The sequence below is a fragment of the Oryx dammah genome, unplaced genomic scaffold (assembly GCF_014754425.2).
Source record: "Oryx dammah isolate SB20612 unplaced genomic scaffold, SCBI_Odam_1.1 HiC_scaffold_28, whole genome shotgun sequence".
In the NCBI taxonomy this organism is placed as follows: Eukaryota; Metazoa; Chordata; class Mammalia; order Artiodactyla; family Bovidae; genus Oryx; species Oryx dammah.
In genome coordinates this window covers 15433345-15454747 of record NW_024070212.1, presented here as the reverse complement: position 1 = coordinate 15454747, position 21403 = coordinate 15433345, and the positions used below count along the sequence as shown (strand labels likewise).

The window sequence follows — 21403 nt, the reverse complement described above, 5'->3', positions numbered from 1 at the left end:
GATGGGGGAAGGGTAAGCTATGAAAATAAAAATAAAGATGAGTCAAAACCAGCGTCTTCAAATTAACAAACTGTAATTGTTTTCCCAAAGATACATTTTTTTTTCATACACATCCATCATACACTGTAACCAAAAAAAGCAGTGTACATGAAATAAGAGAAAATAAATTAAAAATCCATAGCATAGGTAAGGAGGCTCTAGTCTGGAGCACAGCTGAGTTTCCAGCAATATAAGGAGGCTCGAAAGTTTCTTTTATAAGAATGCCTGCTAGCAAGGGTTCCAGCCAGGTGGTTGGTTGGTCTGTAAGTCAGTCTTGAGTACTTGAAACAGTTCTGTATGTGTGTGTTTTTTTTTTTTTTTTTTCCCTTAGCGTTTAGAATAGCCATCATTGTCCTGCAATAGGCAGAGCTATCACGTCCAGGAAAAATGAGGGAGGGAACCACAGAGGCAGCGTGAGATCCAAATACAGCATTCAAAGGTAATTGGTCCAGTGGTGCCTGGGGAAGGAGGAAGGGGATGGCACTCCTGGGTTAGCCATCTTCCTTCGGGGGTGTGTACCAGCCTGCAAAGAAATGGAAGAAAACGGTGAGGTGGAGATTGTTTTGCCCACCCTCCTAGCCCTAATCACTGAAGATGTCTCCAGGGTCAGAGGTGAAAAGATCCTGCAAAGGGCTTCCTGGTGCAGGGAGAGAAGCTATATGGGCAGGTGAACTGCCTACTTGGAAATTGTGAAAGGGAGAATGATGCACCCACCCTGAGATGACACCAGTGAGGTGAGCTTGCTCACAGGGCCGTGGGCAGGTGGGGCAGCGCCCAGTCTACCTGTGCCCTGACCACCACTGGCTTACTGGAGAGTGGTGGCATGCTACCCTCCACGTCACTGAACTCCCTGGGCAACAGGGACAGGTGCTGTGATAACAGGTGGAAAAGGCTCAGAAACCGAAAGGGGTTCTTGCTGTTTAGCTGGATGGAAACCTCGGGCTTGGCAAAGGTCCGAATCTCAAGTCGTGGCTCCAGCCTCACCATTTTTTTCGTGGATCTGCACCAAGGACTTGTAGGACTGCTGTGCTCTTGTCAGACTGTATTGAGACTGGGGAGAGGAAGCCACCAAATCAGGCCACTAGACAAGGCCAGCTGTGGCCTTGCTGCCGCCCAGAGACCCAGCTCCCAGCGCTGTGCTCTACTGACAGACTAAGTACCCTCTACCTGGGAGGTCCCCGCAGGGTACAATCCTCTAGCTTTCCCTTTCCAGACCTGCACCCTCCCCAGAGTCTTCGGCTGCCCTGAGGCCAAGGCCCTGCTCTGACCCACCACGGGTACACTAGGCCCACTCGCCGATGCTGTGGCTCGGCCCCACTGTGGCCTCCTAGTGGCCTGAACTGTACACGGCTCCCGCCAGTCCCCCAGGCCAGGGTCTGGGCTCCTTACTTTGTTGGCTCCAAACTGCACTCGTGCTTTTCCCTTCACCAGTGTGGCACTGATCTGCATGATCACTGACTCTATCGAGTAGGCACTGCTCCAGCCCTAAGTAACAATGTGGGCAGAGTAAACGCATCAGCAGACTTTCCAGAGAAACCCGATGCTTGTTCTCCGGAGAGCAGCTGCAGCCATGGAAGGGCCCCTGCCCTGAACTCCCAGAACAGCCATCACCCATTCGCCCAGGTCAGTGGGTGCAAGCCCTGCCAGGCAGAATGAAAGGGCCGTTTATGCCCATCACCCAACCCTTGATGGAGAGGTGAAGAGTAAAGGTCACCCTAGCCCCGCCCCGGCCAGCCAGGCAAAAAACGAAAGACAGGCTCACCTGCTTGGTGAGAAGTTCCATGCAGATGGCACCTCCGCCCAGAACATACCTGCAGAAGAAAGGTTAGTTAGTTGTGCCTGGCAAAAACTCCCCAACCCTTCACCCTCTGCCCTTGCTGAGCCACTCACCCTCCAGAGAGGACTGGAGACACAACCCTGACAAACGGCGGGTCAAAGGGAAAGTTATCCTGAGGGAGAGATGGAGGCAGCCATCAGGGAGGGGAGGTCAGGGCCCTCTGCAGGACTGGAAGGTGGAAAGGATGCCTAGGCCTGGGAAGGACTGGAAAGGAACGACTTACTTTAAAAGAAAAGTTAAGTAGGATGAAGTCGGCTCCTTCTTTCTCTTTGAGGATCTGGAGATCGTTGTGCAAAGCGCTGTCCTGGTCAACTCTAGGAAGCAACCAGTTTAGGCTCAGCTCTGGGTCTAAGTCAGGAGCCTTGAGGCTCCCACTGCCCCTGGGACAAGCAGCAGAGAGCCAAGCCACTGCCCACACCCGCTCCTGGGACGGCTGGCCCTGGAGACTCCCACCACAGTGACTGCACTCACTACTCAACTTCCTTTCCAGCCCCACAGCCACCACTTACTTGAGGAGTTTGACATTCCAATCATACAGACTGTCATTCACGAGTTCGACTGCGTAGTTTCCTGAAGGAGGGAAGAAGAAGGATGTCATCAGATGATGGTCCCAGTGGCAAGCGGGACCTGATGCAGATCCCTCTCCCAGGCTGAGAAGAAAAAAGGTCAAAGGTTCCAGGTTCATCCCACATAGACATGCATCCCATCTACGCCACTATGAGGGGTGTTCCATCCTTGGCCTAAAAACATGGTCAGCGTCCACATATCTGCTGCCGCCACCGTGTCCTTCTTTCTAAAAGGCTCGCGTTCAGACCCTGCTGTGAGGCAAACTTACCACCTTTGAAACTCTGTGATCGGTATATATCCCTGAGCTCCTTCATCAGCCGGTCAGTAGCCTGCACCGAGCCAGATACCGCACCCTACAAAGGAAGCACGGAGGGCAGACCATCTCACGTCATGTGCTAGACTCGAGGGGTAGGCTGCAGGATGCCCCACGGTTAGGCAAGGATGAGGCACACTGATAACCCACTGCAAAGAAGACGCTGTTTCCCACCCTGTCACCTGATGGCCTACCACCTCCCAGCCAGCACCAGCCAAGCCCTAGGCCCAGCTTCTCCCTCGAGGGCACGTACATTTAAGTAATCTTGCCTCTGGTTCTTTTTAATTTTCTCTAGTATGGCCAAGTTTTCTTTGCCGATGCCATCATCTTCAGATTTCTTGCCCTCCGCTGGCTCTTCTTCTTTCATTTCATAGTGATCTAGGTCTTCTGTGTCCTAGGGGGGGATGTGTGGGGTAGGAATGGGATAAAAGCAAGCAAGCAACACACACTGTGGAGAAGGCCTTTCCCTTCTCCAGTCCCATATGACTTAGAGCTGCAGGTGGAGAAGACAGACGGCTGCAGTCTGTCTGGAGCCAAGTGAGTACAATACCCTTTCCACTGCTGGAAAGCTCCCAGCCCCACTCCCTTCACAGTCTAAAAGGCGAGGCAAATCTCTCCTATCCAGTTCTCAAGCTGCAGGGCTACGAAAAGGTCTAGGGAAAGCAAGCAGAGACTCGGCTTTCTTGTTCCCTAGATCTACCCTGCCCCAACTATCCCTACAGCTCTCCCTTGGCAGCACAAACTCTTCCTTAATTCCTAGAATGACTTTCGCCTGACACTGTGACTCAAAGCTCATGTTTCATCAGGTGACTTCTGTACCCAGGAGTTCCCAGGACTCCAGGTCTAAGGGAGAAACCTGCCTTCCCAAGTGCAGGGACTGAGGAGATAGGCAGAGGCACCCACTGCCAAGATGGAAATAAGGAAGGGGGTCCAGAATGCAGAGAGCAGGGGTCAAGAACAGAACCAGTCCCTATTCACCCTGCTCCAAGTGAGGAACTAGTTCATTGTACATGGGGGAGCAGCCCGTTTCAGCCAGACTTTGGAGGGCTGTCTGCAGGCTGACAGGAGAATGTTTCATGTATCCTGGGGCCTTTGTGCAGCTTAAGACCCTAACAAAGTTACAGAAGTTGCAGAACCTAAGATGTTAATTCAGTGCCGAGAAACAAAATAATCATGATCTCCTCTGGCAGGATGTGGTGATACGAATTTCCTAATTATTCTATTAGTTGCTGAGATGCTAGACACTAGCTCATTTAGTTCTTATAACCACCATGCCATTATTTTATCATTACCCCCATACTACAAATGAGAACGCAAGGTCCAGGTGAGGTTATCCCCATGCTACAAATGAGAACGCCGAGGTCCAGGTGAGGTTATCCCCATACTACAAATGAGAATGCCGAGGTCCAGGTGAGGTTATCATACCCACAAAGTCATACAACTCTTAGAACTAAGATGCACATCAAATTTGGTCTGGCTCTGAAGTTCTTAACCAAGTTGTTTTTAGAGAATATCACCAAGTATTTAGCACTTATGTATGGAATGGAGCCTTTCACATGCAATGCCTTATTTAATCTTAAAGGCAACTCTATGTAATAGATATTAACATCCCATTTTATAAATAAGAAAACTGCAGTAGTAGTACCTTAGTGAAACAGGTAAAATCCCCCAATCAAGAGAGCTGGGAGATAGAAGACGCAAGCTCAGGTCTGACTACAAAGCCATCCGAGATTAACATGGTGACTGTTTAGTGTAAACAGATTTGCACTTATTTGTCTTCGGTGGTTGGACATGGGTGCCATCTCCTCCACTACACTGCTGTTCCCCCAGGTCAGTATGGCTGTCTTTATTCGTTTGGTATTTTTCTCTCCCCAGTCTAGACTGGTGCTCTGTACACAGCAGGCTCTCAATGCTGCTGACCTAAAGAAAGTCCTACCACTACCGTCTTGGGTAGAAGCCTACCTCAGGCATCTCTTCATCTTCATCTTCTGAAGACACGTCTTCCTGTGTACACTGCAGTGGGGAGGGAAAAGATGGAGGTCAGACCCTGGTGGCTTCCTAGAATGCAGCCTCTGACCTACTCCCCTGAGCCTTTGGGTCTGGAAGCTGTGCGCCTGCCCATTAGGCTACCAGCCTCTCTACCAGTCAGAGCTGCGTGGAAGCAACAGTCCAGGGAAGGACTTCACTGCCAGTCCACTACACGCCAAACAGCAAGAGAAGCACAGTGGCTGTTTCTGCCACCTAACTCACAAATCCCAGTTTAATCTCCCCGAGAACCCCTTTACTCAATCTCTAGACTGAACTGCATTCTTGGATCTTAACAAGGGGCCTCAGTCCCCAGTGGTTACCTACTGCTAACGGTAAAAATCGCCCCTGAGGGAAGACCTTGCCCAGGAGAGAGAGTTTGATCAGAGGTGAAGTTACTGGTGCCCCATTTAGCTGGATTCCGAACATCTGGAGGAGAGGCCAAGAGTTATGATATGTGTACGTGTCTGGAGTAGTGCTGGAGAGAAACTTCTGCAGGTTCATCTCAAGTAACATGTATTTCCTGAGTGCTGTTTGTGGGGGCAACTCTGCATAACAGGGTTCAAAGCCCCTCAGGTGCTCACCTGCTCGGCTGGCAAGGGCTGATCCAGCATCTCCACATCTGGATGCTGAGGGAGGTTATAGAGTTTACACAGGTCGGAGATAATCCTCTTCAGATGCTGCAATAGCTGGGGTAGGGGATCACAGTGACATCAAACACTCCTTCCCCACCCCAATACCGACAGGTACACAGGTGAGCTCTTATCTCAGCCCCCAAATTGGTACCTAGTTCTCTGGAACTCACAGACCCCAGGGCTGTGGGGAAGAGCTTACGGGACGAATCCTGGGGCGGGTGCAGGGCTCTCCCTCTGGCTTCAGGAAGCAACTCCCCCAGGACGTCTGCCTCAAATGTTCAGGCTACTGCACCACCCACTTTCCAGACACACGTTTCACAGGATGTTTTCATGGCATGGGTCTCACAGGAGGAAAACGCACTCCCTCCTCAACACCTTGGCCCCCTCACCAGAGTATTCCCTTTCTTTATGTCCACCAGCCTCTCCAAGACAGCAGCCAAGTTAGGGTCATCGGACTCCACTGACCAGATGGGGGGCACCGCAGGGTATGACTCCTAAGGGGGAAAGAGCAGGAGAGCAGTCAAGACGAGAGACTCTGGAAAGCTAGATTTTGCCTGCCTTCCATGCCCCAAGACTGTAGTCCCTTTCCTCTCCACCATCCGCCCCCTTCCCCCAACACACATATACAAGCCCAGCTCAGCAGCCAGGTTCCCAACAAATCCCAGACCAGGAGAAACAAGTCCCTGGGATGACCCTTTCCAAGAAGCCTGGTCCTTTTCTTTCAAGAGTAAACATCAGAGAAGCAGCACAGCCAAACTGTGCTGAGGATGAGTATGGTTTCCTACCTCCTGTGTTGCCTCAACAAGCTCCAGGCCTTAAGTTCTCCCACACCCCACACCCAGGCCTCCGACCCTCCTTAATCAGTGGAGGAAAGGATCGCCTCATCACAATCACACCGGCAGAAAAAAACCGGAGACCACAGATTACTTTCATTTTAGCTAGGGACGGAGGAATTAAAAATTAGATGATGTCTCTAAAACCTGAAAGTAAAAGGGTGGCAGGAAGAATCTTCCCACTCCACTCCCAAAAGAATGCCTCAAAGGCCACTTCTCCCCATCTCTCCTTTGGGAACCTGCCACCCTCTCAGTCCAGGCGTAGGCTGTAGGGCTCCACATGGCAGGCTGGGAGAAAGAAGCCTACGCTGCTAACATTCTCAGCATTCTTGAGCCGTGGTGCCAAATGCAGCCTGACCAGACTCCCCCTCTGCCCAAATCAAGGGGGCCAGTTCAGGCCAAGTCTTCTTTATAGTGGTCACAGGGAGTCTCAGAATCTTCTAAACTAACCTCTTTCCAGGGACAAAGAGTGTAGATGCCCTCTGGCAACTGGGAAGGCAAGTAGAAGCGGGCAAACCTACCCTTAAGGAATTGAAAGCATAATTCAGGTAAGGAATCAATCCCAGAAGTTTCCACATATGCCAAGGGAACCTCCTAAAAAGGTCTTAAAACTCTGCCCCTGCTCTAATCCTCAATCCTGGAGAAAAACAAATTATCAAAGATGCTCAAGTTGTCAGCTCACAGAGCCACACCTAGTCCTTCAATCTCGACTTTTTAGTATGAAAAAAAGTGAGAGAGGAAAATGGAACACGTGAGTTTTGGTGGGGAACCATCCAAACCAAGCTGAGGCTTGCCTCACCAAACCTTGACCTGGTTTGATGCAAGAAAGGGATAGTAAACAAGAACCATGTGAATTGAATTCAGGCCCCCAAGTGCCACACAATTCACAAGTCTGTCTTTCTTCAGACTACTCCCACTTGCAATGTGCCTGCCTGGATAAAGTACTGTTCCCTGGCTCGCGACCCGGTGCTCCCAGCAGGGTCAACACTACCACATCAGAGGGGGTCAGTCATTTTAAGTGCTTTACCATGCAGTATCAGGTATTCCCAGATTACCAGACGCCAACCCTATTCAAAGAATGTTTGAGGATAGCCTAAATGGAAGACGTGTAAGGTGTTTCCCAGCCCTGCACACCTAGGATGGAATGATGCTCACTGGGAGAAAAGGAACTGTTACCACTCAGAACAAATGAGATTGCCCTTGCACATCACCATCATTACTAGGAAAGGTAACAACCCAGGGCAACTGGAGATATCCATAGGGAACAGGATGGGAGTGGCAGCTACCAGCTGGGGCAAAAGGAGAAGAGTTAGAGGTTACACCAGAATAAAAGGCAATCCAAAGGAGAGGAAGCAAAGGGGTCAGTGAATTGCAAACTATCACTGGTAAAATTCAGAGAGGAAGAGGGACTGAATGACAGACACCTGGGCAGGGATCTCACAGATGGCAACGTCCTAAACCAAAGGTACTTCTGAGAAGGGGGCAGTAACTGAAATCTACAGAATTCCAAGCCAGATCCTTCCAGCTGAAGTCAATGAAGAGGCCTGGAACCTTGAGATGGGCGGCGAGGAAGAGGGGCATTCCCAGGTGTCAAGAAAAGTCGTGAAGTAACCAAAATGAGCCAAAATTATGAACCTTGCGATGTGGGTGGGTAATGGAAAGGGGTAGTCGAGGCGCCATATGTCAGGGTGTCCCTGACTATGAAGGGTAGAGATTCTGGGTCCACGGCAGAATCTCAAACGTCAGAAACAAGTGCAACCTGAAGAAAAAGAGCCGAACCCCGAGAGGGGATTCGGCCTCCCAGGTCCTTCGAGAGCAAAAAGCTGTGTGGGGTGAGTCCCAGACAAGAGGACCCCAGAGACGCGCACACGAGGGAGTCCTCACCGTGATGTTGCAGTGGATGCGGACGGGATCCCCAGGCACCGACCCCCGAGGGGGGAGATGCGGTCCGGGCGCGGCCCCCGCCCCGGCCCCTCCGGCCCCAGCCAGCAGGAACTCGCAGCTCAGCTCGTCCAGGCAGGCGCTGGCAATGCGGAAGCGCTCGTGGCCGCGGTGGAAGATGGACTCGAGCAGCTTCAGCTCCCGCCTCAGGCAGGGCCCCGGCCCCGGGCCCCCCCCCGGGCCGCCCCCGGCCCCCGGCGCCGCCCCCTGGCCCCCCAGCTGCTGCCCCGGCCCCGGCTGCTGCTGCCCCTGCGGCTGCGGCTGCTGCATCCTCCGCTCCGCTCCGCTCCGGGGCCGGCGGGCCGGGAGCCTCCGGCCTCCGCTCCGGGCTCCGCCGCCGCCGCCGCGGTCCGCACTTCCTGATCCCCCCTTCGCCAAGATGGCGCCGCCGCCACCTCCGGGACAGGGCCCCCCCCTCCGCTCGCCGGCCCCCCCCACCGCCGGAAGCCGCGTGCCCCTCCTCCTCCTCCTCGGCGGCCCCGCCTCCGTCCCCCGTCACGTGACCTCACGGCGCCGACCTCCTTCACGTGACACCTCTCTCCTTCCCGCCCCCTTGTTCTGTAGAACCACCCTCCACATGTGACCCGGGGCTGCGGGCTCGCCGGCTTCGGCGCCTCAGTGCGTGTTTACGTATGGCGTGCGTGCGTGCTAGAGGTCTCGCCGCCGAGCCCCTCTCACGTGACCCGGCGCCGCGTGCTCCCAGGGGCTACCTGCGCGGGACCGTGTTTCCTGCTCTGGGCCCTTCTTCCCCCGCCCGGAACCGTGGTGAACATGCAAGGCTCTCTGTGAGCAGAGAAGAAAGAGGGAGAGCTGCGGTCGCCGCTGTATCATCTGTATCCTGCACCCACCCGCCTGTCCTCGGCGCGCGGTCCCCGAGGCTCTGTTCCCTTGGGGCCACGCTGAAATGAGGAGGGGCGTGTGACTGGGGAGGGAGCCAGGGACTCGACCCGGTTACAGGAGGCTTGGGTTGTCATCTCAAATGTTTTGTGACCTTGGGTTAACCACCTTCCCTGAGTTTTCTCATCTGTGCAATGATTTTGATGAGGATGCTAATGCTTGCTTTGCCTGCTCCGGAGGATTGGATGCGGGGAGATCGCAGAGTGATCACTGGTCAATTCTGCACGACGGGTAGTCGATAGCTGACTCTTCGCGCTTATCAGTCCCTTTGGGTCTGAACGTGGGTCGGGGAGGGACAACACAAGCTTCCTCTGCAGGGTCATGGAAGGAGGACGTCACTAGTCTAAACCTTTAACCCGGCAATAAAATGAAAGGAGACCACAATCCCAGTCCAAAGTCTGTCGGGCTTGTCGCAGTGGTCCTGGCGTAGCTGGTGTAGGCGGCAGTGCTTCCAGGGTCTCGCTAGGTGGCACTATCACAAAGGACAAAGCTGGCTGAGGTTCCAGAGACCGATAGTTGGTGTTCCACTTCGGAGGGCAGGTGTCAGCCCAGGTAGGGCCTGATGGGTTCTACCGAGCCAACTCCTCGCTTGAGCAGCTGGCCCGATTGCTACCTTCTCTTTTCACTTGGACTAAAATGAGTTAGCCTTTGTGGGAGCTTGACTGTGCACCTCAGTGCTTTGTTCTGGGCTACTCATTTATGTTGTCAGTGGAGGTTGAAAAGGCCTTCACTGGCTAAGTTGGGTTCCGGGTATTCAAAGATGATTTATCTCCTTTTGGGAGACTGGACAGATAGCTACATGTCACTTTTATGAATGTGCTAATTGGGAGCATAAAAGGCTGTGCTAAGAATTCCTGTTAATTGAAGTATATTCAGTATCTCGTGATAACCTGTAATAGAAAATGATGGGGGAGAAAAATTGGGTTGGCCAAAATGTTCGCTTGAGTTTTTCTGTAACATTGTATGGAAAAACCTAAACGAACTTTTTGGCCAGCCCAATATATACATGTTCAGTTGCCTAGTTGTGTCCGACTTGTAGTGACCCATGGACTGCAGTGAGCCAGGCCGCCCTGTCCCTCTCCATCTCCCGGAATTTGCCCAGGAGTTTGCCCAAGTTTATGTCCGTTGCATGGGTTATGCCATCCAGCCATCTTATTCTCTGACGCCCTCTCTTATGCCCTCAAACCAGTTCCTCAGGGAATGGCAAACCACCCGAGTATACTTGCCATGAGAACCTCATGAACTGTATAAAAGGTCAAAAAGATATGACACCAAGAGATGAGTGTAACTGAGTCACTTTGCTGTACATCTGAAACTAATACAATATTGTAAAGCAAATAAAAACAATTTTTTTTAAAGTCCCGTTTATTGAACACTTCCTAAGTCAGGGTATTCTGCAAATCTTTCTAAACAGTACTCCTCCCTTCCCAACAACATTATAAGGGAAGCATATTTATCCCTGTTTTACAATTGGGAAAAGGAGGGATTACCCAAGGATTTACAGGTAGTAAGCAGAGTTCCTGAGCATGTCGCCAAAGTCCGTGCCTCGACCCTTCCTGCCTTCCTCTGATGCTTTCTCGAGAAGTTTTCACGTGTAGCTGACACCAACCCTTACCCAAGAAAACGACAAATGCAGCTATTTGGAAGATCCTGACTTCCATATTTTATGAAAAAAATTTTTTTTATTTTTAATTGAAGGATAATGGCTTTATAATATTGGTTTTATTTCTGCCATACTAAGTGAAGTAAGTCAGAGAAAAACAAATATGGTATATCAATGCATATATAATGCATATATATGGAACCTAGAAAGAGGGTACCGATGAACTGTATGGTATAAAGAGTTTTAATTAGAGGAAAACAATATGATGAGAGAGTCTCATGGTTTTGCAGACTTCAAGTCCCCAGGGAGGAAACTCAAGTCATGGTCACTGGGATGAGATCTGTCATTTCTTCTGCTGGTGTCTTTAGCATTTCAGCTCTTTGGCCCGGAGAGTGCTCTGACATCTAAAAGCCTAGTGGGGAGTGATGTCTGGTGTTCCGCTGAGATGTAGAGGGCAAGGGCATTAGAAGTGGAAAGGAAGTTATGGAGATGCTCATTTAATGAACACTTGGGTGCTAGGGGAACAGGAGTGAATAAAACAACAAAACCCCCTGCCCTTGGAACTTACATGTCTGTGTTGTTGGACACAGACATGACAATGGAAGAGGAGATAAAGCAAACTCACATAGAGAAGAACAAATATGTACTAATCACCTATGACATGCGATGAACTGAGGCTGCAGCACTGAGTGAGACAGACCCAGTCTTCACCTTTCCCAGGCATTCAGACTGGGAGAATGTCAGGTAAGTTCATAAATCGTTTGTTACACATTCAACCAGAGATGGGAATACCAGGCCACCTAACCTACCTCTTGAGAAATCTGTATGCAGGTCAGGAAGCAAGTTAGAACTGGACACGGAACAACAGACTAGTTCCAAACAGGAAAAGGAGTACGTCAAGGCTGTATATTGTCACCCTGCTTATTTAACTTATATGCAGAGTACATCATGAGAAACACTGGACTGGAAGAAACACAAGCTGGAATCAAGATTGCCGGGAGAAATATCAATAACCTCAGATATGCAGATGACATCACCCTTATGGCAGAAAGTGAAGAGGAACTGAAGAGCCTCTTGATGAAAGTGAAAGAGGAGAGTGAAAAAGTTGGCTTAAAGCTCAACATTCAGAAAATGAAGATCATGGCATCTGGTCCCATCACTTCATGGGAAATAGATGGGGAAACAGTGGAAACAGTGTTAGACTGTTTTTTTTTTTGGCTCCATAATCACTGCAGATGGTGACTGCAGCCATGAAATTAAAAGACACTTACTCCTTGGAAGAAAAGTTATGACCAACCTAGATAGTATATTAAAAAGCAGAGACATTACTTTGCCGACTAAGGTCCGTCTAGTCAAGGCTATGGTTTTTCCTGTGGTCATGTATGGATGTGAGAGTTGGACTGTGAAGAAGGCTGAGCGCCGAAAAATTGATGCGTTTGAACTGTGGTGTTGGAGAAGACTCTTGAGGGTCCCTTGGACTGCAAGGAGATCCAACCAGTCCATTCTGAAAGAGATCAACCCTGGGATTTCTTTGGAAGGAATGATGCTGAAGCTGAAGCTCCAGTACTTTGGCCACCTCATGAGAAGAGCTGACTCATTGGAAAAGACTCTGATGCTGGGAGAGATTGGGGGCAGGAGGAGAAGGGGACGACCCAGGATGAGATGGCTGGATGGCATCACAGACTTGACTTGATGGACGTGAGTCTGAGTGAACTCCAGGAGATGGTGATGGACAGAGAGGCCTGGCATGCTGTGATTCACGGGGTCGCAAAGAATTGGACACGATGGAGCGACTGAACTGAACTGAACACATTAAACCACTTAATTGCAATTGTGGTAAGTGCCCCAAAGAGTAAGACTAGAGATCTGGGAGGGCTTTCCTGAACAAGTGATATGTTAAATTCTGAAGGATAGTAGAGTTATCTAAAGGGGGAGGAAGGACTGGACTGAGCAGAAGAGACAGCATGTGCAGAAATGCTGAGGCAGAACCAGGGCAAGTTGGAGGAACAGAAAGAAGGCTTGTGATTAGGGTGAGCAAGAGACAGTGATGCAGGTAAGCTAGACAGCGGTTAAACCTTGGGCTTTAAGGTGGAGGAAGATAAAAATCACTGGAATTTTGAGAAACTAGATGCCTGGGTAACTAATAGCACTAACAGTGAGGCTTCTCAAAGGACAGCTAAGTTTTGTGAGAGAGGTGGAGAGTTGGGTTACAAACACATGGAGTGTGTAGAGGGAGGGGGATGTGGATAATCTTCTGGACATCCAGTGGAGTGTGGGTTCTGAGTGTGGGAAAGAGGCAGAGCCATAGGTGTTAATTGGAGAATCAGCTACAGTTGTCCTTTGAATTAGGCCATAAAGTGGGGAAGCACAGCTGAGTGGGAAGAGCACAGACTGGGCAGTCAGACAGAACTGGGTTTAGATTTGAACTTCTCTGCTTTGGTACCTATGTGACCCTGGGCAAGTCATTTAATTTCTGTGAAATGCAGTTTCCTTATCTGTAAAACAGTATGACGCTCTGTCTTGCAGCGTGCATTGTGTCAGTGTAGATGAAATGGGCTATGGAAGATGATGAACACATCTTACAGTGCAGGGCACATAGTACATTTCTCGCTCACTTCAGTCATGTCTGACTCTGTGCAACCCTATGGACTGTAGCCCGCCAGGCTCCTCTGTCCATGGGGATTCTCCAGGCAAGAATACTGGAGTGGGTTGCCGTGCCCTCCTCCAGGGGATCTTCCTGACCAGGGATCGAACCCTTGTTCAATTTATTTCTTGCATGGTAAATCTCTCTTTATGTATTTCTCTTGCATTGGCAGGTGGATTCTTTACTACTAGTGCCACCTGGGAAGACCATAAATACAAAGCAGTAGACAAGCAGTATCCCAGTTCTCATGGTACTAACATCCTAAGTGCAAGGAGTTATACAATAAACAAATGAATGAAATAACCAGATGACTGTGGACTAGTAGGGTCATGTGGGAGGGAATGACTGGGGATTAAGTCCAGTAGTCGGTGAAGGTCTCCCTAGGGAGGTGGGGTTTGAGCTGATCTCTGATGAAGAGAAGGACGGCCTGGGAGGACCTGGCAAAGAGCATTCCAGGAGAGAGAGCCAACCTCCAAGACCCTGAGAACGAAGGTGGTGTGATCTGGAAGCAGGAAGCTCGTTATATACTGGCTGAGATCATCAGCATCTGTAACATGGAAACCATAATAGTACGTACCTTATAAGATTGTTGGGAGGATTAAGTGAGAAAACGTGAAAAGTGCTCAGTCCAGCGCACACAGTAAGAGCTCACTTTTTTTTTTTTTTTTAAATAGAGGATCCGTATACCTTGAGTCTCGTGAAAGACGAGGAGGGAGCAGGAGATGAGGCCAATGAAGAATAGAGACCACAGTAATTTGCTGAGTTTTATTCAAAGTGCAGTGGGAAACAGTTGAAAGATTTTAAGCAGGGAGTAGCATGATCTGATTTAAAATATTAAAAGATCACTTTGGGGAATTCCATGGTGGTTGAGTGGTTAGGAGTTGGTGCTTTCACTGCCATAGGCCCAGGTTTGATTTTGATGCCTTGTAGGGGAACTAAACATGCAGCATGGCACACACACACACACACACACACACACACACAGCCTTAAAAGAAAAAAAACGATCACTCTGGCTGCTCTATGGAAAATGAATTGTGAAGATTTTTTTTCTCCAAAAGGTCATGTGTTTTCAGAGTGAACAGATGTACTTGTTTGGGGCAGAGTAAGCAGTTTTCTCCTTTGACTTGCTCCCAGAAGCATAGCGTTTTGTCACTGACTCAACAAACACGTCCTGAGGACTTGCTCTTTGCCAGGAACTGTATTAAACACAGGGGATGAAGAGACAAAGAAGCTACGTTCCCTGTAGGGAGAGCCTGGCTTGATTCCTGGCTCCTCACATGGCAGCTGCTACTCATTTTATCATTTTTGTTATGTTTCTTGCTCCTGCTCCAGTGCAGTTCAGTTCAGTCACTCAGTTGTGTCTGACTCTTTGCAACCCCATGGACTGCAGCACGCCAGGCTTCCTTGTCCGTCACCATCTTCCAGAATTTGCTCAAACTCATGTCCGTCGAGTCGCTGATGCCATCCAACCATCTCATGCTCTGTCGTCCCCTTCTCCTCCAGCCTTCAGTCTTTCCCAGCATCAGGATCTTTTCCAATGAGTCAGTTTTTCACATCAGGTGGCCAAAATATTGGAGCTTCAGCATCAGTCCTCCCAATGAATATTCAGGACTGATTTCCTTTAGGATTTACTGGTTTGATCTTCTTGCAGTCCAAGGGACTCTCAAGAGTCTTCTTCAACACCACAGTTTAAAAGCATCAATTCCTTGGCACTCAGCTTTCTTATTGGTTCAACTCCCACAACCACACAAGACTACTGGAAAAACCATAGCTTTGACTAGATGGACCTTTGTCAGCAAAGTAATGTCTCTGCTTTTTAATTTGTTATCTAGGTTGGTCATAGCTTTTCTTTTAAGGAGCAAACATCTTTTAATTTTATGGCAGCAGTCACCAACTGCAGTGATTTTGGAGCCCAAGAAAATAAAGTCTGTCACTGTTTCCATTGTTTCCCCATCTATTTGCCATGAAGTGATGGGACCAGATGCCATGATCTTAGTTTTTTGAAAGGTGAGTTTTAAGCCAGCTTTTTCACTCTCCTCTTTCACTTTCATCAAGAGGCTCTTTACTTCCTCTTCACTTTTTGCCATAAAGGTGGTGTCATCTGCATATGTGAGGTTATTGATATTTCTCCCAGCAATCTTGATTCCAGCTTGTGCTTCATCTAGCCCAGCGTTTCTCATGATGTACTCTGCATATAAGTTAAATAAGCAGGGTGACAATATACAGCCTTAACATCCTCCTTTCCCAGTTGCTCTTTGGAACACACAGTAATGGATGAAGTGGAGCCAGATATAATCAACTGAGCTACCCTGTGACAAATGCAGTGAGAGGGCTGAAGGAGGGTAAAGGTCTTGAAGGGAGCTAATAGGATTAACCACCAAGAAAGTGTGTGAAAGTATTAAGAGAAGATACTTGGATGGAAATGTGGGGGGATGAACTGGTCCTAAAGTAGGAGCTTGGGCAGAAAGACCTAAGTCAAAGGAGGAGTGACTGGGAGGAGGGGAAGAAGAAAAGGAGGGGCCAGCACAGGCAAGATTGTAGAGGTATTGATCATAGGTGCTTTAGCCTGGAGCCCCAGGGTCACTCTAATAGTATCAGTCCTTCTGGAGCTCATTTCAGCAATAAATGATTAAATAATAAGAAAATTTAAAACACCTTTGACTCAGCATTTTCACTTGGAAACTATTAAAGGTGTGTGCAAACATTTACCCATAATGGGATACTATGTAGCTATTAAAAATAGTTATCAAATATTTGGTCAAATAGATTGATATAAAACTATTTTTAAATAGTTATAAACATTGATGTGGAGAGAGGTTTCAGAAAGAGTACATGAAAGGTGAAGGCGGTGGGAAATGCTTGGTGTGTTCACTGCCATGGGCCTGGGGTTCAATCCCTGGACGGGGAACTAAGATCCCACAAGCTTCCTGGTGCAGCCCAAAATAAAGAAATTTAAAAAAGAAGGTCACAAACCTATTTTACGTGTGCTCCGTTTTAATAAGGAAATGGAAACATATATCTGTATACTAAAAACATGAACAAGAATGTTCAAAGCGGTGTTATTTTTAATAGTCTGAAATAGAAAACAACCCAAATATCTATCAGTGGTGAAATGGATAGACAATGGTGCATTTATACAATGGAATACTCTATAGCAATGAAGATGAGGAACCACAATTTCATTCAACAATGCCCTTGATTCTCACTAACCATTGAAAAAAAAATACAAAAGATTATGATTCTATTTATATAAAATTCAGCAGGCAAAGTTAATCTATGTTGTTATGTCAGAATAGTATTTACTCTTTTGGTCATTAAAAAAAAATTCTTAGAAATTACCCATAACATAAAATTTACCATTTTAACCATTTTAAAGTGTACAGTTCAGTGACATGTACTACATTTACAAAGTTGGGTAACTATTACCTCTCTCTAGTTCTGGAACTTCAAGCAGTACCTGTTAGGGAGTCACTGAAGAATATGGAATAATGCCTGGCAGGGAATATAGTGGGGGGCTTCTGGATATTGCTAACATTCTCTCTCTTTAAAAATCTGGGTGGGAGTTACAAGGCTGTGTTCATGTTGTGAAATTTTATCTAGTTGTACACTTATAATTTATATGCTTTTTGCATGTATATCTAAATAAACATGTTAAGTTGCTTCAGTCGTGTCCAACTCTTTGTGACCCTATGGACTATAGCCCACCAGGCTCCTCTGTCCATGGGATTCTCCAGGCAAGAATACTGCTGTGGGTTGCCATTTCCTCCTCCAGGGGATCTTCCCGACCTAGGGATTGAACCCACATCTGTTACATCTCTTGCATTGGCAGGCAGGTTCTTTACCACTAGTGCTACCTGGGAAGACAGTTATATCTAAGTACACATATATAACTGGGTATATATATGTATGCTCACACACAGATATATATGAAATGCAAACTGTTTTTTTTTTCCCTAAGAGGTAAAATTATGAATCTAGTTTGTGTTTTGCTGATTTGTGTTTTCCAATTGCTCTTCATAGATTTGTATTACTCTGGTAATAAAGTTTTAAACTTAAAGTATCTTAAATAGAGAAATAACATTGTAATGTTATTGCCAACATCCATTGGATCATCGAAAAAGTGAGAGAGTTCCAGAAAAACATCTACTTTGGCTTTATTGACTATGCCAAAGCCTTTGACAGTGTGGATCACAACAAACTGTGGAAAATTCTTAAAGAGATGGGAATACCAGACCATCTGAGAAATCTGTATGCAGGTCAAGAAACAACAGAACTGTACATGGAACAACAGACTGGATCCAAATCGGGAAAGGAGGACGTCAAAGCTGTATATTGTCACGCTGCTTATTTAACTTATATGCAGAGTACATCATGCGAAATGCCGGACTGGATGAAGCACAAGCTGGAATCAGGATTTCTGGGAGAAATATCAATAACCTCACATATGCAGATGACACCACCCTTATGGCAGAAAGTGAAGAAGAACTAAAGAGCCTCTTGATGAAAGTGAAAGAAGAGAGTGAAAAAGTTGGCTTAAAACTCAACCATCTTAAAAATCTTAAAACTAAGATCATGGCATCTGGTCCCATCACTTCATGGCAAATAGATGGGGAAACAATGGAAACAGTGACAGACTTTATTTTCTTGGGCTCCAAAATCACTACAGATGGTGACTGCAGCCATAAAATTAAAAGACGCTTGCTTCTTGGAAGAAAAGCTACAACCAACCTAGACAGCATATTTAAAAAGCAGAGACATTACTTTACCAATAAAGGTCCGGCTAGTCAAAGCTGTGGTTTTTTTCAGTAGTCAGGTATGGATGTGAGAGTTGGACTATAAAGAAAGCTGAGTGTTGAAAAATTGATGCTTTTGAACTGTGGTATTGGAGAAGACTCTTGAGAGTCCCTTGGACTGCAAGGAGATCAAACCAGTAAATCCTAAAGGAAATCAGTCCTGAATATTCATTGGGAGGACTGATGCTGAAGTTGAAACTCCAATACTTTGGCCACCTGATGCAAAGAACTAACTCATTGGAAAAGACCCTGCTGCTGGGAAAAATTGAAGGTGGGAACAGAAAGGGGATGACAGAGCATGAGATGGTTGGATGGCATCAGCGACTCGACAGACATGAGTTTGAGTAAGCTCTGGGAGTTGGTGATGGACAAGGAGGGCCTGGCGTGCTGCCATCCATGGGGTTGCAAAGAGTCAGACACGACTGAGTGACTGAACTGAACTGAACACTGTAATGCCTTTCAAAAAAAATGTTCCTCACCATCAGAGGCCTTGAGTGTGTCCCACCAAAATCTTGCCTGTTCACTGTTTTGCCTGAGGACTGATACTCCTACATGTATCCATCACCTTGTGTAGTTCTGGGCCTGTCCTCTCTTCCTGGTGGATATGGGAGGGGTGTGTGTGGAGACATGAAGAAGGCAGGAAGGGTGTTCCAGTTCTCTTCCACCACTGGGTGGTTGTGCTCAGAGGACTCAGAATAAAAGCTGAGAAATATGAAAAGAAAAGTTAGAAGCCAAGGTGAACAGGCTGCCCGAACTGACCAGAAAGGAGATCAGGGAGTGACCAAGGGCCTCAAGCAAGCAAATGACTTTCCAGTTTGTCAATACAGAGACAGGCAACCACTCCAGAGAGAGATTTTCATAAAACAAGACTTTTGCAGCCTTCTTCTATCGCCCAGCATTCACTGCAAGAGGAAAGGACTGAGTACTATCTACATGTAAAGCTCCGTGTCCCTCTCTTCTAGGAATTTGAAATGCCTTTTAGCCACGTTTGTCTTATTGGCTTTCTCATCTTTCAAATCTCAACTTTCATCTCTACACCTTCTGGGCTCTCAGGCACTATGAACTCCTCTCTCACCCATATTTCCAAAGCACCTTGTTTACACTCTTCTAGATCACCCACCACATGGTGTCACAAGTCTTTGCCACCAAACTGTGATCTCCTTAGTAGCTGGGACTAACTAAGTCTTTGATCACCGCATCTTTGATAACTATACAGTAGATACCCAACAATCGATCTGAATTGTTGAAGGCAGAGGGGGCGGGGAGGGACCTTTGACCACCTTTGACTCTTTCCCAAGTGGAGTGACTACACACATTCCTTCCCTTTTCCGTGAGGCTTTTATTCTCCACTTCTTTCCTTGGTTCTAAGATTTCTTGAATTCTTAAGAGATGATAACATGTTTGCACATGTATATGTCCTGGAGCTTGTGGTGCACATTTTTGGCCACTTCCACATGCTTTGGGCTTCCCTGGTAGCTCAGATGGTAAAGAATCTGCCTGCAATGGAAGAGACCCGGGTTCTGTCCCCAAGTTGGGGAGATCCCCTGGAGAAGGGAATGACAACCCACTCCAGTATTCTTGCCTGGAGAATTCCATGGACAGACCACGGGGTCACAGACAGTGGGACACAACTGAGCGACTAACACTTTCACTTTCTTTCCACGTACCTTATGGAGACTGTAGTCATCCCACATCCTCTCTAGCCCTTTGCTGATACTTGTTTTGCTTTTCCTTCTCAATTCCAGGAACTAAGTACATGTATATAAGTTGCTTTTGGCTGAGCTTTTAGAGAGGAATTTTTCTCTATATGTTAAAAGATTTCAGTCCTGTACCAGCCCTTTGGCTTATTTGTTGAAATCTCACAATATGCCAGGCACTGTACTGGTTCAAAATCTAGGAGGAGAGATAGCTACCACCTTAGATTGATTTATTTACTCATTTATTATCCTCTGGAAACATGTCTCAGGGCACATGACCTAATCTTTGGTCAGGCATAGCTTCCTTAAGGAACTGATGTTTCTGCCAGGTGTTCAAAGTAGTGGCTGACGGGAAATGGGTGAAAACAGAATCGAGGGAACTGCATGTTTAAAAGGCCCTAAAGCATGGAGGATGGGTCCAGTAGTTAAGACTTAGTGCTCCCAGTGCAGGGGGCCTGAGTTCCATCCCTGGTCAGGGAACTAGATCCTGCATGTCACAGCTAAGATCCCACATGCAGCAATGAAGACCCAGTGCAGCCAAATAAATTTAAAAATGAAAGAAAGAAAAAGAAAAGGTTTATTTCAAAAATAAATAAATAAAAACATTACCATGAGGAGTGTGGGGCTGTGGGCACTGGCCCAGAGGAGGTTGAAGAAGTAGGCAGAGATGGAACAAGACAGTGCCTTGATGTATGATAAGGCTGCTTTAGTCAGGAATTTTTTGGTTGAAACTGAAAAAAATCCACCTAGGAAAAAAGGGAAGCCTTTATTGGCTCAGAAGTTAAAAGTTCGGGGCTTTTAAGATCAAAGATGTCATTGAGTTTTGACACCTCTGTCTCATCTTTGCTTTCCTTTGTGTTCACTTCATTCTTGGGCTGGTCTCTATGAAATCATCCTCTGATTCCCCCATGTCACACAGAAGTCAAAGACTGGAGAGGAACAGAATGTGGGTGAGAAAGGCTAATTGATAAGGGCCACTTACCCTTCCACTCTTGAAGGTCACCTTTTCAGGAGATGTCCACATGTCCCCACCTTAGATCCCCTGGATGCCTTCTGTGGAGGTATGGAAGGGAACAGATGAGGGGATCCTGTTTCTAGACTCCAAATTGTTTGCTTTCTTAAAATTCAAACCTACAGTCCTCTGTCTCATTCTCTAAGGGCCTAAGTGCATTGTCTTGGCTGCATCCTCAGCCTTCCCGGGAAGCGGGAGCATTTGGGTTTGGTAAGAGAGAAAAAGGAAGGTGGGACCCAAAAACTCTTTTTGACTCCCACTTCCCCTCATTCTGGCCCTTGGTCCCGGGTGCTTACCCGGTCCTGACCTGTTTGTCTTACTTGCGCTTTCTTCCTGAGCCTTTTCAGACCCTTCCAGGTCCTGCCCCAACTTTGGGGTTTCAGAACTCCTCCACCGTCGGGTGAGCCACCCTTATTCCGCCTCACGCACACTCTAACTAAGCAGGACCAGCAGAAGAATACCCCAACCAGGGACCCTTTTTATTCTGAGCTCTGGCGCTTCCGCCTCCGGGGCGGAGACTCCTCCCTCTCACCGTCCCAATTGTATTCCCTGGAAGAGCAGCCGGA

General features: G+C 47.7%; 1 protein-coding gene and 1 long non-coding RNA gene across 3 annotated transcripts; both read right to left on the bottom strand.

Annotated features, from left to right (window-relative positions):
- Positions 1 to 49: 49 nt before the first annotated feature.
- Positions 50 to 8490, bottom strand: UBE2Q1 (ubiquitin conjugating enzyme E2 Q1). Its single transcript, XM_040230435.1, has 13 exons — positions 8134 to 8490; positions 5806 to 5910; positions 5366 to 5470; positions 4719 to 4769; positions 3010 to 3150; positions 2712 to 2796; positions 2386 to 2446; positions 2100 to 2190; positions 1930 to 1988; positions 1802 to 1850; positions 1429 to 1524; positions 1024 to 1090; positions 50 to 562 (listed from the first exon to the last, which is right to left on the bottom strand). Exons 1-13 carry the CDS (start codon positions 8458 to 8460, stop codon positions 531 to 533), a joined length of 1269 nt encoding a protein of 422 aa, XP_040086369.1. The 5' UTR covers positions 8461 to 8490; the 3' UTR covers positions 50 to 530.
- An 11880-nt stretch (positions 8491 to 20370) lies between these two features.
- Positions 20371 to 21339, bottom strand: LOC120855763. Of its 2 annotated transcripts, none has more exons than XR_005719305.1 (3): positions 21145 to 21339; positions 20808 to 20878; positions 20371 to 20571 (listed from the first exon to the last, which is right to left on the bottom strand). It is a non-coding gene; the product is annotated as an uncharacterized LOC120855763 (long non-coding RNA). The 2 variants fall into 2 exon arrangements; XR_005719304.1 differs by having other exon boundaries at positions 20414 to 20571; positions 21134 to 21321.
- Positions 21340 to 21403: the final 64 nt, after the last annotated feature.